Source organism: Chrysemys picta, chromosome 7 (genome assembly GCF_011386835.1).
Source record: "Chrysemys picta bellii isolate R12L10 chromosome 7, ASM1138683v2, whole genome shotgun sequence".
Taxonomy (NCBI): domain Eukaryota; kingdom Metazoa; phylum Chordata; order Testudines; family Emydidae; genus Chrysemys; species Chrysemys picta.
Genome location: NC_088797.1, coordinates 126,818,488 through 126,833,191, shown reverse-complemented (window position 1 = coordinate 126,833,191; position 14,704 = coordinate 126,818,488). Strand labels below are relative to the sequence as shown.

The 14,704-nt window shown below is 52.6% G+C and overlaps 1 protein-coding gene across 2 annotated transcripts in view; it reads left to right on the top strand.

Moving 5' to 3' along the window:
* FGF8 (fibroblast growth factor 8) overlaps positions 1 to 14,295 on the top strand; it is a 50,770-nt gene extending 36,475 nt beyond the window's left edge. Inside the window, exons 4-7 of one of the 2 annotated variants that reach the window (XM_065552678.1) lie at positions 49 to 85; positions 2,332 to 2,479; positions 7,825 to 7,931; positions 12,671 to 14,295. In XM_065552678.1, the coding sequence (XP_065408750.1) occupies positions 49 to 85; positions 2,332 to 2,479; positions 7,825 to 7,931; positions 12,671 to 12,958 (580 nt within the window). In that variant the 3' untranslated portion in view covers positions 12,959 to 14,295. Of the gene's footprint in view, positions 1 to 48; positions 86 to 2,298; positions 2,480 to 7,824; positions 7,932 to 12,670 lie in introns of both variants that reach the window. The other variant, XM_008179793.4, reaches the window with a different exon arrangement.
* The last annotated feature ends 409 nt before the right edge of the window (positions 14,296 to 14,704 follow it).

The window sequence follows — 14,704 nt, the reverse complement described above, 5'->3', positions numbered from 1 at the left end:
ACACCTCTTTTTTCCCCCCTTCCCTTTTCTTTCCCCCCCTCATTCTAGGTTATTGCACTTGTTTGTTCTCTCCTTACAAGCTCAGGTAAGTATCTTCTTTTATTCTTTCTTTGTTTGAAGCCAACCAGTAAAAACAATCTTGTTGTTTAATTGTTCCAGAGTCAAATCTGCTTTTTAACAAAAAGATAACAATAATCGAAGGGGAGTTTTTGGAAGAAGGGGGAAACTGGTGGTAACTCTTGACCCATCCGACACGAGGCAGAAAGGAGAGTTATTTTACACCAAGATCCAGGGGAAATAATCCATCTGTAGGAGGTTGAAGGAGAAAAGGTTATTGCAGTCTGCAGATTTAAGAAATGAAATGAGAAGAAGACCCAAAATACAAAGCAGGAAATATAAGTTGATGGCTTGAAATTAGAGAGCACAACTTGTAAGTGGCGTGGTTATTTTAATTGCAAGTAGCATTGTGGGTTTTCCACTATTGGGTCTTTTTTTATACACACGCCTTCACTTTAAAAAAAAAAATCTGATTTGGCCCAGCCCATAATGTCAGTCTTTAGCATCACTCTTTCTGGTTGCTAAAGCTTCGAATCGTGTTGTGAATATATTCAACAGCCCATCCTCAACACAGCTAGATGCTGTGCAAAACCCACCTCGGGGAATTGCGATCCCTCTGATTTCAAACCCAGGGTGGGAACAATCGAGAGATTACAGGTGGGAGGTTTTGTTTAAAAAGGACATTGATCGACAATTTTGGAAGCTTGGAAAAATAACGATTCCGGCACGAAGGGGGTGGAAAGCAAAGGGAACGGAGCCAACCCAGCGAGAAGGAGTTGTGTTAAAACATAGTTACAATATTTTGGAGTATCAGATGGAGACCAAATAGCCGTATGGCAGGCAATCCTCTTCTCCACATGGTACCCTCATCAGAGTTGGCAAGAGAACCCAGAGATATTATCCAAAAAACATCCATAGGAAATACACGGACAAAGAGAGCGAGCGAGCGAGATTAAATTGTCAGGGGGAGATATCTATATAAACTCAGCTTTGGGGAAACAGTGGCTGTTCTGATAGCAGGGAGGAATCCTTCATGTTTGACATGGAGGTGGGGCGGGGGGCTCGGGTGATGCTGAAAAGAGCGATCTCCTCAACATTTGCTCAGAATACGTCTTTATAAATGTCAGGGGCAAGCGAAACCTTCCAGACTTAAAAGAGGGATTTGAGCCCAGAGCCAGGGAATTCCGAGCAGACTTGACTGGCAGAGGAAAAGCAGATTTGGTGCTCCCCAAATCGTTCACCGGGAACAAAAGCCCCCCAGTGGCACAGTTGGTTCTGTAGAGAACTGGGTCAGTAACTGATCTGGTGCTAACGGGTTTCTGTTTAATCGGAATGTTTTTTTGGGGGGGGGCTGCTGGTGGGAAACCCCTCGCTGGAGCCGTTCATAAATATTAGAGGGAAAATTGATTGCAAACTGCCTGGCTGCTACACAGGGCTGAGTCCGGTTGGGGGATCATTTGTGGCTGTGTTTGCCTTCTGTGCCATCGGTTATTTTGGTCTCAGGCACGGTTCTCTTGGAGCAGTTCCGGGCTCTGCCTTGATCGATGGGTTTTCGTTGAACGAGGACTCAAAAATCAGAAGGGGGTGGTTTGAAAGAGCAGAAAAATGAAGAGCAAAGGGCCAGAGAGAAAAGCAGTTGTTAAAAACGAATGGGAATGATACTGCCTATACATACTTGCACACGGCTAGGTGACACCTTAGGACCGTGGTTACATAATGCGAGAACCAGTCTCTTCCCACGGAAATGTATGGACAATGTATAATGTAGTGGTACAGATCCTGCTGTCACGTTGGAGGTAAATCTGGAGTAACTCCCTTATAGTCAGTGGCTTGACGGCAGGCAATGTAAATGAGAGAGGAGTTTGTTCCTCAGTACGCACCAGCCTGGAGTCTGATCTGGCTTGTACCCGTATAAATCCGAAGTAACTCCTCTGAAGTCAATGGAATGGCACTGGTTCTAAACCGGAGATAACTAAGGTCCGAATCCGCCCTGGGTGTAATCACCTGCGCACCCCTGGAGTCAGTGATTTCCTTCTCGCCGCTGACTGATGTTTGTACAGCACTTTGCATTTGGAAAGCACTGTATGAGTGTTACAACCCATAGCGATCCTGGCTTTGCACCATATAAACTAGCTGCCTCGTAAACCCCCGCTGGAGGCCAGCCACCGTCACGCAGCCCATTAGCCCCTCGGAGGAGCAGAGATTATAATGGTGTGTTGTATATTTTTTAATTTCCTAAAGGTAACTGTTCAGTCCCCACCTAATTTTACACAGCATGTGAGGGAGCAGAGCCTGGTGACGGATCAGCTCAGCCGACGGCTCGTCCGCACCTACCAGCTGTACAGCCGGACCAGCGGGAAGCACGTGCAAGTCCTGGACAACAAGAAAATCAATGCCATGGCCGAGGACGGGGACGCTCATGGTAAGGGCCCAGGACAGGGCGCACACGGGGGCGGGGGAACAGACGGTGATGGGGGAGCGTTACCGGTGCAGCGGAGTAACTGATGGTTCCCGTCCCGTTCGTTAGCCAGGAATCATTGAAATCGTTTGGGTCGCGGGGTCCTGCAAAGGGAGAACATGGGGATCAATGCTTATAATAAGACTTAGCTCTGACGTGATCCAATTGTCAGGGTGTGTTCCAAGCGACACCGTATCTAAGGAGGGAATAGGAGCGTTGGAGTTGTTGTTTTTTACACCTGACCCCGGGTGCGTTGAGGGCCTGACGTCTGATAGCTGCTACAGCCAGTGGCAGGCTAGGCTCCAGGATGGAGATGGCTGCAAATATTCCCTTCAAAGAAACATAAATGAGTTACTGATTTGTTGGAAGGGGGGGCAAATTAGAACTAACCCCAGAATGGGAGTGGTATTTCCCTGAAATATACTCTGTGCCCCAGACTTCCACACCTACCCGGGCTAGCCCGGAGCTAAGGTGCAGGGAGGGAGGGAGGGAGGTGAAGAGGACTGCAGTGTAGCTCCAGCGACAAAAGCGAGGAGGCTGTGGAATTGGAGATCAGTCCAGGGACAGATTCCCTCGGCCACTTGCAAGGGTGTTCCAGATGGGGCCTTTGACAGGGCACCCATGGAAAGACACCAGGCCTTGCAGCTTTCACTCTCAAAGGGGAAAGGGTGTGACAGAGCAGCCCCAAGACGTGTGAAAGTCTAAATACTTTGATCATGTGTGTTAATTACACAATCAAATGGTCAAACACATACCGGAGGTCAGGGGTCTTAGCAAAGCTGTGGACGCTCTAAATTGTTGCGGGCCTTTGGCAGTCTCTGCGTATATGTGGAACGCAGCTATGAGGGGACAGACTGGCTCCCGCTCCTGGCGAATTCAGTGGCAGGAGACGCTCACGTCTGTTGTTTGTGTATGTATTTATAGGTGCTACACATTCGAATCATTACTGTTTTTCTTTGGTATTAGCTGCAATTTCCCTTCCTTGCTCAGAGAGATTAGCGGAAAATAGATATATTTTGGTTTGGCTGAACATTTTATGATGAACTTTAATAGTTAGAACTAAGTGTGGATTCCACATCTTGCTCTATATTAACCTTTCAAATGACATATCCCTGGCATAAAGCAGCCCCAGGTTGAAAGGGTATTAGATTATTTCCTAGGAAATGAAAAAAATCTCTTCTTGTTATATATATATATATATATGTATTTTAAAAAAGAAGAGCAGCTATTGCAAATCTAAATAATGACCAAGTTAAACAAAGCCAGCAAGAGGGAGGGCTAGTGGCAGCATGAAAAACTCTATTAAAAAGTAATAAAAAAGGTTAAGCATTTGAAGAGCTAAGAAAAAAAATGAAGAATGATCTAAAACAGAAAAAGTACAAGCAGTTTTTCAGATGTAAAGTTTTAAAAGAGTTGCAAGTCTGTAAATGTTAAAATAGAGGTTCAGGATTGTTCTATATGAATCTCTAGAGAGACCCCCATGTCTGGAAGAGCTATTAAAACTCTTCTGACTTTCACCTTTTTTAACATTTCCTGAATACTTTCTCCTCTTCGCAGTCCAGTTAGGGGATCAAGTGTGTCTCGCTGCATTTTTTCAGCATTTACGTAGCCACTTTCCCTTCAAAGTTTTAGCATGAAACATAATTTTACTGGGATAAATCTGTCACTTAAGTGAAAGAATAGAGTTGAATATGTTAAGCTTTTTTTTAAAAAAAAAATCAACCCCAACAACTGTTATTTAAAAATCCCCTTTAACAAAAATTAAAAACTGAAAGCATTTGGATTATATTTTTCGGATGGGAATAAAAGGGTTGATTTATTTCTGCAACTGACCGCTTTCCCCGCTGTGACGTTTTTACTGCCGACTTAATGTCGTGCACTGTTCTCGGTTATTTGTCTTAATTGTCAATATTTGACTGACTTTTTAATTATGGGCAAAGTGGGCTGGATGATAAAGCCCTCCTCATCCTTCCTGAGCTGTGTCTTTGACAAAAACCAACCCTGAGCGGCTTTAATCCGGATTACAATGTCCACAGGCCAAGTGACTCGGAAATGGTGCTGGATCCCCCAGGAACGATCCCGAAGTGCTCTGATTTCTGTACGATTTAATCCAGGCTGCACCTTTGGGGGCTGGGGGATTTGGTTCTGGAAGGGCGCAGGTTGCCCGAATCCAGCGTGCAGCCCTGGGAGCTGCATGTCCCTGGGACAGGCTGGGACTTGTCTTTTCTTTTGCGCCCCCATTGTTTCTATCGAGCTGCTCTCTGGAGCCGAGTGCTTACAGGGTCCTCGGCGTGAGCAGCTGCCCGGCATCGGAGCGGCTCCCTGGCCAGGCTGGTGCGGGGAAGCAAAAGCGACCAACAGGGCTATAAATCAGGGGAGGAGGCGGAGAGGAAAGAGATGTGCATCTTTAAAGCTGTGGGTTTGTGCCGCTCTTCCTCAGGCTTTCCTCCACCCCCCCCACCCCGATCTGTCAATCGATCAGCAAAGGGAAAGAAAATCAATGCTCTTTAAACCTTTTACTGCCTCTCCGATCAATTCCGCTCCCCTGGCCCCCTCCAGAGGCAGATCACGAAGGGGTCCCCGTCGCAGGGACTCTGTTCGGCTCAAGTTGTGCTTTTGGAGATATTTTGGTGTGCTCTGGGAGGTGCCGGGCCCAGGAGAGGAGGTGTGACGGGGGCGAGGGGCATGTCCTTCTTTCCAGCTCATCAATTCAACGTTCAGCCTGCCCATGGGGGAGAGACCCAGTCCAAGCGGGTTTGGTACCAGTGGGCTTTGAATGCCAGATCCACAGCAGGGCGTCAGGCTCTGCCCGGACCGTTTGGGGGTGGGAGGCTGTGCTGGCATCGTGAGGCTGGGGGTCTCGGACAAGGGTTCCTGCTCGTTCAGTGGACCTTGCTTCGCTGGAGCCTTCCCATCTTTCTAGCTGACCTGCAGGAACGGAAGAGTTGGCCCCCTGGCTGAGGCTTCCCTGTGTGTCGAAGCCCCTCTCTTTTAGGGGGGTCTGGCTCTTGGGGATGGTTTTCAAAGGGCTTTCTTAACAGCAGCTGCAGGGTGAGCCGGCGTGCCGGGCTGCAGGGTGAGCTGGTGTGCCAGGCTGGCAGCTCTGACTCTGACTTGTCCTGTTGTGACTGAATAGTGTACGATTCTGAGGGCAGGGCCCTTGCTTCAGTGACATCAGGGGCAGTGGTGGCATTCTGGTAGTGCCAGGGACTCCAGTCATGCCCTGTGCAAGGCGCTGTACAGATTAATCACAAGGAAGGCAGTCGCTGTCCCAGATTGGTCCCAGTCTGGCTGCTCTTTGTGCAATTCTTCCCTTTGGTTTTCAAAGGTAGTTTCGGATCCTCTCTAAAAAGCCCCAGCCCCTCGCATCAATCCAGCGCCTGCATCCCCAAGGATCCCAACGCACTACCAGAACCATTCCATCACTTCGTTCGCCCCTGAAGTGCAGCTGCCTCTGGGGCAGAATGCAGGAGCTGTTGGCCTGCAAGCAACACAAGGCCAAAACAAGAGAGAGCAGTTCTTGCCATGGGAGGTGTCTGCAAAAGGGCAGAGTCCTGTGGACTGGGAGAAAGGATCTTCCAGTGATTGGAGCCAGGGGGTTCCTGGATTCTACTCCTGGACGCACCAATGACTTGGGCACGTCATTACGTCCCTCTGTGCGTTGTAAGATGGGGGTGATTGTTGCTGATTCAACTAATTAATCTAGCTCAACGAAGCAATATTTGCAAGGTGCTTTGAGAGCCTTGGTTTGAAGGTGTGGCGGGAAATCCATTGTGCTGAACTGACAATGTCAGATCACGGCGACTGGGCCGCATGTGCCGTGCCAATCCAAGCCTGCCCGTTCGCTCGTCACGGGCGTGCGGAGGTGGCCTGATACCCAGCTCTCGCTCAGTGATCTCAGGGGCCCTTGTGGGCGCTCCAATCCTCAAGGCCATGAAGTGCAAGCTTCAGCGACAGCCCTTGTGGGAAGGTCTAATCACCAGCTCCCCAGATTGCTACAGAATCATGAGGGCCCGATCCTGCCAGCCTCTGTGACCGGGGGGAGGAGGGGCTGCTTAGCTGATTCAGGAGTGTAGATCTGGTCCTGTTTCATGTCAATTGCATCCTGTAGTTATAGGGCTTAACTCCTCCCATTCACCCCGGGGCCGCGTCATTGACCGGGAGAGACTTACTCCCCGTTTGCAGGAGGGTGGGATCTGATCAGGCCAGTGGATATTTAAGAACAGGTCCCTGCTGGGCTTTCCCGAGCTCCCACTGCAAGAGGCTTTCTCTGCTGGCAGCATCAACATGACTAAAGTCCTGGGGGGAGCTCCCTGCTCCGGGCGGCACACGCCCAGGGAGGAGGTGGTGACAGGTCTATTTATAGGCGCCCCATCGATCGGCGATGTGCATCGCTCCTTCGGCCGCCGATCGATGGCTCCATTAAAACATGGAGCCCGAATCAATACGCCCCCTCAACTCCCGCAAAGGTGAAACACGTTAGCAGGGTGGCCGTGCCCGTCGGCGTCTCCCCTGCCAGCCACAAAGTCACTGCACAGAGAGGCCCCCCTCTGCCCGCTTGGGCTTGGGGCGGTGAGCGACGGAGCGAGGGAGGGGGAGGAGATGCAAGGAGAGTTAAGCAGCTCCCCCTTCCTTCCCCTTGGCTTGGATTCAGTTCCCAGATCTGCCTCCCTGCCTGTCCTTTCGGTGTCGAATTAGCGTCCAGGGTGACTTTGCTCTCTCTCCATCTATATGGATTGCAGCTCCCAACTAAAGTCTAGATCCCTGGGGTACTGACGCAGCCCCTGTGCTCTTATTATCCCAGCATCATGATCTTATTGATCTTCCCAGTCTCCCTGTGAGGCAGGGAAGTGCCGTCATCCCCTTCTCACAGAGGGGAAACCGAGGCATGGAGCCACTAAGTGATTGGACCATGGTCACCCAGGGAATCTGTGGTCTCCTTAGTCCCAGGCAGTGCCCTTCCTGTGAGATTGACAGGGAGGCACCTCTCTGCCCAATACGCGCCCTTCACCATAGCCTGGCCCAGCAAGAGGTGCATTCTGGGGCTTGTGCAACGTCCTCCGAAGCATCTAGTGTTGGCCAGAGGTGGGACACCCGGCTAGCTGGGCCGGCGCTCTGTGCTGGGTCCGGTGCGGCTGGATTGCGGATCTAGCCAGGGCGTAACAGGAAGCCGACTGTGGTCCTGGTGTGCTCAGAGTCAGGCGCGGGTACCGGCGGGGTGGGGGCCGTTGGCCCACCAGGTGGGGAGCGGAGTGGGGGGTGCCTGCTGGAGTCTGTCGCTATGACCTGGCCTCTCTCCTTCCCGCCAGCCAAGCTCATCGTGGAGACGGACACCTTCGGGAGCCGCGTGCGCATCAAAGGAGCCGAGACCGGGTTCTACATCTGCATGAACAAGAAGGGGAAGCTGATTGGCAAGGTAAGGGCGGGGGGCAGGCCTGGGGACCCAGCGCCCCCCGGGGAAGAGGCAGGGGAAGGGGGGAACGTGGCTGCGGGGATCAAGGAGGCGATGGGGCTGGCAAGCCGGGCGGCCTGGGGCGAATTCCACAGCCGGGCTGCTCTGCGGTTCTGGGACCAGCACCCGCAGCGTTCAGCTGCTCCGGGGGGCTGGCCCTTCCTGTACGCGCCCCCCTGAACTCCCAACGCTTCCTTCCTCACGGGGGAGCTGCTCTGTGGGGCGGCGGGAGAGTAAACTCCACTTTCAGGCCAGGATCGGCTGGAAGGTTTTGTGTTACTCTCCTTCCCTGGCGCTCGTCTGGGGGCGATCGGGGAGATCAGGCAATGCACAGACCTGCGGCGGTAGCTGCTTCCTGTACTCTCGCCCCCAGACCCCTCCATTGCCAGCAGAACCAGCCCCCTCCCCCTGTCCCCCCGTTCTGCCGCTGCCCCCACTTGCATGTACATAGATTGGCAGTTCTTTGGCTCTCATCCCGGTGGGCCCTTTATCTCCTCTTCCCTCTCTCCATAGCTCCACGCACGTTTATTTCACAGCTCTTCGGGCGGGCCCTGGTTTAAGAGCCAAGTTTAGACACAAGGAACCCAGCGGCTGGTGCAAATCGGGGCGTGCCCTTGCAATCCGCAGGCTCTGATTGGCACCAGCCGGGGAGCTGGCGCGTGAGGAATTCCTGCGCCGGCTCCTGCTTGCGGTGCTCTGTCCCTGGGGCGTTCTGCGCACGCAGGCATCCCAGCGCTGGGGAAACGGGGCCTGGCAGGAAGAAGTTCTTGTGGGAGGAGGTTCCGCTGGGCCTAGCACTATCGGGGCAGTTCCTCCTCTCAGCCAGGAGGGGGTGGTGTCCTGTTCTAGAGTCCAGTTGCTGACATCAGCTAACCGGGGAGCGTGGCAGCTCGGCAGATCTTTGCGCGTGCCTGGCTTAGCTCAGCAGGCGTGCGCCATATGTCTCGCTCGCACGCTGACTCTGCCGGGGGCTTGGCTGGCCACAGGCTCATCAGCTGCATGCATGAATGGAGCGCACACGTCAAACGGCGCCTCCTGGCCCACGTCCCCAGCCCCGTCCATCCTGCCCCAGCTCCCGGTCTGGAGCAGCAGCAGGAAGGGTTAGTGCAACCTGCTTAAATCTGGTTTCTCTCTCCACCTTGCCCTGTCCCCTTTCCCCTCCTCCCTGACTCCGAGCTCGCCTGGCTCTGCTGCCGGACATTAACCGGCTTCTCTTCCCCGCCTCCCCCGGCCAGTTCTTTCCGGATGTTGCATGTGTGATCTGACTGCGAGGGATTATGAGCTCCCTGCGCTGTTTGGGTCCTGCCATCTGCTTGGGTGCCTGATCTCACTGCTCACATGCAGCTGCCGTAGGCGTCACAGCGCATGGGCTCGGATCGGGGTGCGGGGCCCCAGAAAGGAGCCAAACGTCGTCTAACACGGCTAGTGCTCCGGGTGCTCAAACAGTGCCCAGCCCCCAGGGAGCCCAGGGGACTGGCGACAGATGGAGCAGACTGCAACTGGTGCAGCGCGGGGAGACTCCTGGTCCCAGCATGGATGATCTGAGAGGCTGGGCTGCAATGCATGCTGGGACCTGTGGTCTCTGCATACCGTGTGCACCCTTTGTAAAGATCTGGGGGCCCATGGTACAGTCCTTGCTATCCGTGGGCTAGTGAGAACCCGAGGCGGAGGGTTGGAAAGGGGGCTCCACCTCGGGTTTGAGGTGCATACGTGATGCTGCCTGCCCCTTGCTACAACGGCTCAGACTGGCCGCTCCTGTTCGCTGGAGATCCCAGGGCGTTCGTCTCAGGAGCCAGACAATTAACGCTGGTGTCCAGCTTGGGAACTGACCCTCTGCCTTCCGAGAGCTCCGTCACCCTCTGGTGCTGCCCGGGCCCCGCACTCTGTGTTTCCGGTGCTAACTCGTCAGGCAGTGTTGCTGTGCGCGGCTGTGCAGGCTCCGTGCTTCACCCCAGAGCCAGTTTCCCTTCTGCAGTCGATGGAGCGACCCCCACATGTCCTCACGCACTGCTCCAGAAACGCCAGGCGCTGCTGTTGTCAGGCTCCTTACTCCCCTTTTACTCAGTCCGCACTCCAGCAGTATAAACCTGTGGGCAAAACTCCCCCGGACTTCACTTGGGCCAGGCTTTCCCCCTCTTTCTGCCACCTCTTTTGCTGCTTTCCAGCCTCAGATTTGCAACCCTTTTAATCAGGGCTTCAGCATCCGAGCAGCTCCGGCGCGGGAGATCTGGACTGGTTGCTGGTTTACGCCAGGGCTGCCCCAGATCACATTCAGTTCTGTATCTCAGGAGCCCGGCTCATCCCAGCCAGGAGGGCTAGAGACTCCAGCTCATCTCTAGTGCTTTACCCGTCTATCAGTCCCAGTCTCTTTCTCTCCCTATGCCTGCCCAGCTGGCCTGCGGTCACCAAGGCTCTGTCTGCACTACACAGCTTTCAGTGACAGCCGTGCGGCTAAAAGTCAGGCAGTGTAGCCGCTCTTTGTCGGCAAACACTTCCACCCCCAGCAAGGGGCGTTGGCATTGTCGGCAGGAGACCACTCCAATTGCCAGTGTAGACACAGCGTAAGGCTCACGCCGGGAGGGATATGGAAAACACCACAGCCCCTTGTGATTGAGTATGACTGTTGCACCAGCGCCTACAGAGCCCTCTCCAGGATCAGGACCCCACTGTGCTAGGAGCTGTACAGACAGCTCCTACCCCATGGGGCTGTTCGTGTGGGTATAACGGAGCATGTGTGTAAATGTTTGTACTATCAGGGCAGTTGGGTCTAGCTCTGGATTGGTAGCCAAACTCCCCTCTAGGTTCGAGGGGTTTGTGTCCGGAGCCGGAACCCAACAAATCTGGGATTGGGATGCAGTGTTCGGAGCTCTTCGGGTTCAGCCCTGTCTCCTTCCATGCTCCAGGCGATGCACACGATGGGGGCTGGAGGAGGCCTACCGGGACGTGTGTATATGGGTGTGTCACACGGGCGGGAGCTTTCCCAGGCGCTGAGCACCCAGCCTACAGCTGCAGTCAGGGGGAGCCCAGATGCTCAGCCCCTGGGAGCCGCGGGAGTTGCATTTCAGAGCGAGAGGGACTGTTCCCTGATCACTGGAAATGTGCTACCATGCCCTGGCCTGCGGCCTCAGGCACTAGGCGTTCCAGCAGGGCCAGAGGAACCGTCCTAGCCTGGGGCCAGGGTTGTCCCATCTGCAGCGCAGCATCCTGAGTGTGTTTTAAATAGCGGAAGTGAGACCTTCCTCCTAACCGTGACTGCGGCCACCTGGGGACTGGGAAGTGCGCCATGCGCTCCTCCTCAGCACGCGCCCGCCCTTCTTGGTTGCAAATTAAGTAGTCATGTGATACTATTTGAGCCAATCAAAGGAGAGGATAGAGGACTAAAGCCCCAATTAGAGCAGAGGTAGCGAAGAGGCGGACCGCCAGCCAAATCCGGACTGCCAGCCAAATCCGGACCGCCAGCCAAATCCGGACCGCCAGCTTTTGAACAGACCCCAAAATCTTTTACTTGTTATCGTTATTATTATTATTTTTATTATTATTTTCTCTGGAGTTTGGAACTTGACTATAACTTGACCAAGAAATTTGGATCTTGACTAGGGTGACCAGACAGCAAGTGTGAAAAACTGGGACAGGGGATAAGGGGGTGGGGGTAATAGGAGCCTATATAAGAAAAAGACCCAAAAATCGGCACTGTCCCTATAAAATTGGGACATCTGGTCACCCTAATCTTGACAAAACCCAATTGACTGCCCCTGAGTTACAGCATTAAAATACAGACCTGAGCGATGGGGAGGGGGTGTCTCCAAGGGGTCCTGGAAGAGAGCAGAGCGCAGGCGCGGATGCTTGGCCAACACCGAACGGACCCTCAAGTGCTTGGAAATCTCACGTGAGCAAGTTTCCCGCTGAGATTTCTGGGGTTTCCTGGCAGGACTGGCCAGAGCGCAGATTCTGTCCTGCTGTTTCCTCAGGGCGAGAGCGCCGTCTAGCAGGAGACAAGGAGACAGGACTCGTGGGTTCTAATTCCATCTCTGCCACTGGTGGTTTGGGCAAGTCAGCTCATCTCTTGGTGCCTCAGGTTCTCACTTGGTGAGACGGGTATAAAAATGCTTCTTTGCACCCCAAATTCCAATGACATCAGTTCAGATTGGTGACGCGCGTCGGGAACCTGAAATAAAGACGTCAGGACAGCGTTACGTGCTATTGTTCCTTCTGCTTCCCAGAGCAGAGGGATGTAGGAACCAGTGAGGGAGGGGAAATGACGACAATGGCAGAACTAAGACCCTGGCTCCCAGTGTCCTGGGATGTGTCTGGCCTAGCCGGGAGCAGGAAATACCAGCCTCTCCTGCAAAGAGCCGGGGGCCACGTCCTTTGGCTCCGCGGCAGCACAAACTGCAGCGCTGCCAAATCGGGTGAGTTTGGGATGCTGGCTGCTTTGCTGAAAGCCCACCTCCCGGGGACGGGGGATCCTGGGAGAATCCAGCTTTCATTTATAGTGTCTCTCTCCCCGGCGGGTGGAGACGAGACAAGCTTGGGAAGGTGACCCCTCCTGGCTCAGAAGGAGACTCCCGCATCTATTCTTTTGAAAGCTCTCTTTTTTTGAAGCCAATCTCATGATTTTGGGGGCCTGGTCCATCTTTGTGAGTGGTGGGGCTGGCCACAGTGAAGTCCAACCATGGCTGAATGTATCTTTGTGTTCCCCCCAGAGCAACGGCAAAGGCAAAGACTGCGTCTTCACGGAGATCGTCCTGGAGAACAACTACACGGCGCTGCAGAACGCCAAGTACGAGGGCTGGTACATGGCCTTCACCCGCAAGGGCCGGCCCCGCAAGGGCTCCAAGACGCGGCAGCACCAGCGCGAGGTGCACTTCATGAAAAGGCTCCCCAAGGGCCACCAGACCACCGAGCCCCACAGGCGCTTTGAGTTCCTCAATTACCCGTTCAACCGGAGAAGTAAAAGGACTCGAAACTCCAGCCCTCGGCAGGGCCCCTGACTTGCCCCGCCCCCTGCCTCCCAAGCCCTGCCCCCTTTTCTTCTGCGTAGACATGTGCTGGACTGTGACTAGAGACTTTTTTTTATACGGTTATTAAAAAAGAGGGAAAAAAAGGAGGACAAAAAAACCGACCCGATCGAGTTGTTTATAATTTTGTTTTGTTTTGTTTTTTACAAAAAAAAAAGAAAAGAAAAGAAAGAGGCTCTATTTTTGTATTCCAACTTTAAAAAAGCAATGAAATGTTCAAAGACTCGTGAATGGGGAAAGCCCCGTCACTTAGACTCGTTCTAGTCGGTTTGGGGTTGTGTTTTATTTCTGTAGCTCTAGGGGAAAGGGGGCAAAAAAATCGTTTTCAAACAAACAAACAACAACAACAACAAAACCCCACCCCAATCCGGGACCAAAGTACTACTTCAAATAAAGCAATGGATGCTTATTTGAAAAGAAAAAAAGATGGGAAATAAAAGAGGTGGGGGAGGGATTTGAAGACTAGGAACCAGGACTCCTGGGTTCTTTCCCCAGCTCTGCTCAGAGGCCTGTTGGGTTTCTGGTGGTAATTGGGTTGCCTACGGCTTTCCACAATCAATATATCTATATCTTTAGCTGGACAAGGGGTGGTTTGATACTGTTCTGATCCCACAACACTGCTTCTTTCCCAGCTCCCCATCTTTCCACAGTAGGCTGGAGTGGATGGGGGGATAGAGATGCCCCCGGGCAAAATCCTGAATGGAGATGGCCCCTCTGTTAACAAAAGGAACCTGGGAATTTTCTAAAGCTGCGATGGAGGGCAGGGGGCAGTGACTGAACTGGGGAGGGTTGGATAACGGGGGTTTTGTCCCCATGAACTATTGCGACTCTTCATTGAAAACTAAACATTTTTTTGGCTAAAACAGAAATTCCCAAAACCAAAAAATGTTCAGCAGTTTTTGGCTGAATTTGAAAAAAAAACGTTCCATTCTCAGGCCAAATTTGTCAGGTTCCAGTCCTCCAACACAAAGATGGAACTGGTTTGAGGAAATCTGCCATTTTTAATGACAAATTTCATTTTGTCAAATGCCCAGTTTTCCTTTGGGGGGAAAATATTGATGGAAAAATTTCCAGCCATCCTGGCTCTGAACCAAGCCCCAGGAGGAGGACTCGCCTAAGGGTTAAAAGAGATTGTGACTGGGGAGAAAGAACAGAGACACTCTAGCAAAGCCAGAACCCGGGTGGCTTCTCAGCCGATCTTTTTGATTGTTTGTTTTTATTTCCTTGAGGATTTTTTGTTGTTGTGTACAAATTGAATATGAAATGATTGAAATATTTATTTAATATGTGCATTAAAATTTGTATTAGTACGAACGGGCTTGTCTGCTTTCCGGGCTCAAGGGCGGGGTAGGGGGAAGAATTTTTTTAGAGAGGGACAGAGTGAGGCCTGGAAATGAGGAACCTGTTTGGAACTTGTAGGACCAGGAGGTTTTAGTGATTTGCAGCTGTGTTGAGCCTTTTAGGGCCGGAGTCCCCAGGGCTCGGCATACACGATCGGGAGCAGATTTTCCAAAGAGTTCAGCTCCCACTTAGAGTCGTAGATTTTAAGGCCAGAAGGAACCAGCCGATCATAATTTGACCTCCTGTATAGCACAGGGGTAGAATTTCAGCCTGGCTAAGGCGTCTTCCAGAGAGGCAGCCAGTCTTGATTAGAAGGTTCAAGAGAGGGAGAACCCACCGCTTCCCTTGACAGGTTGTTTCAGTGGTTAATCACCGTCC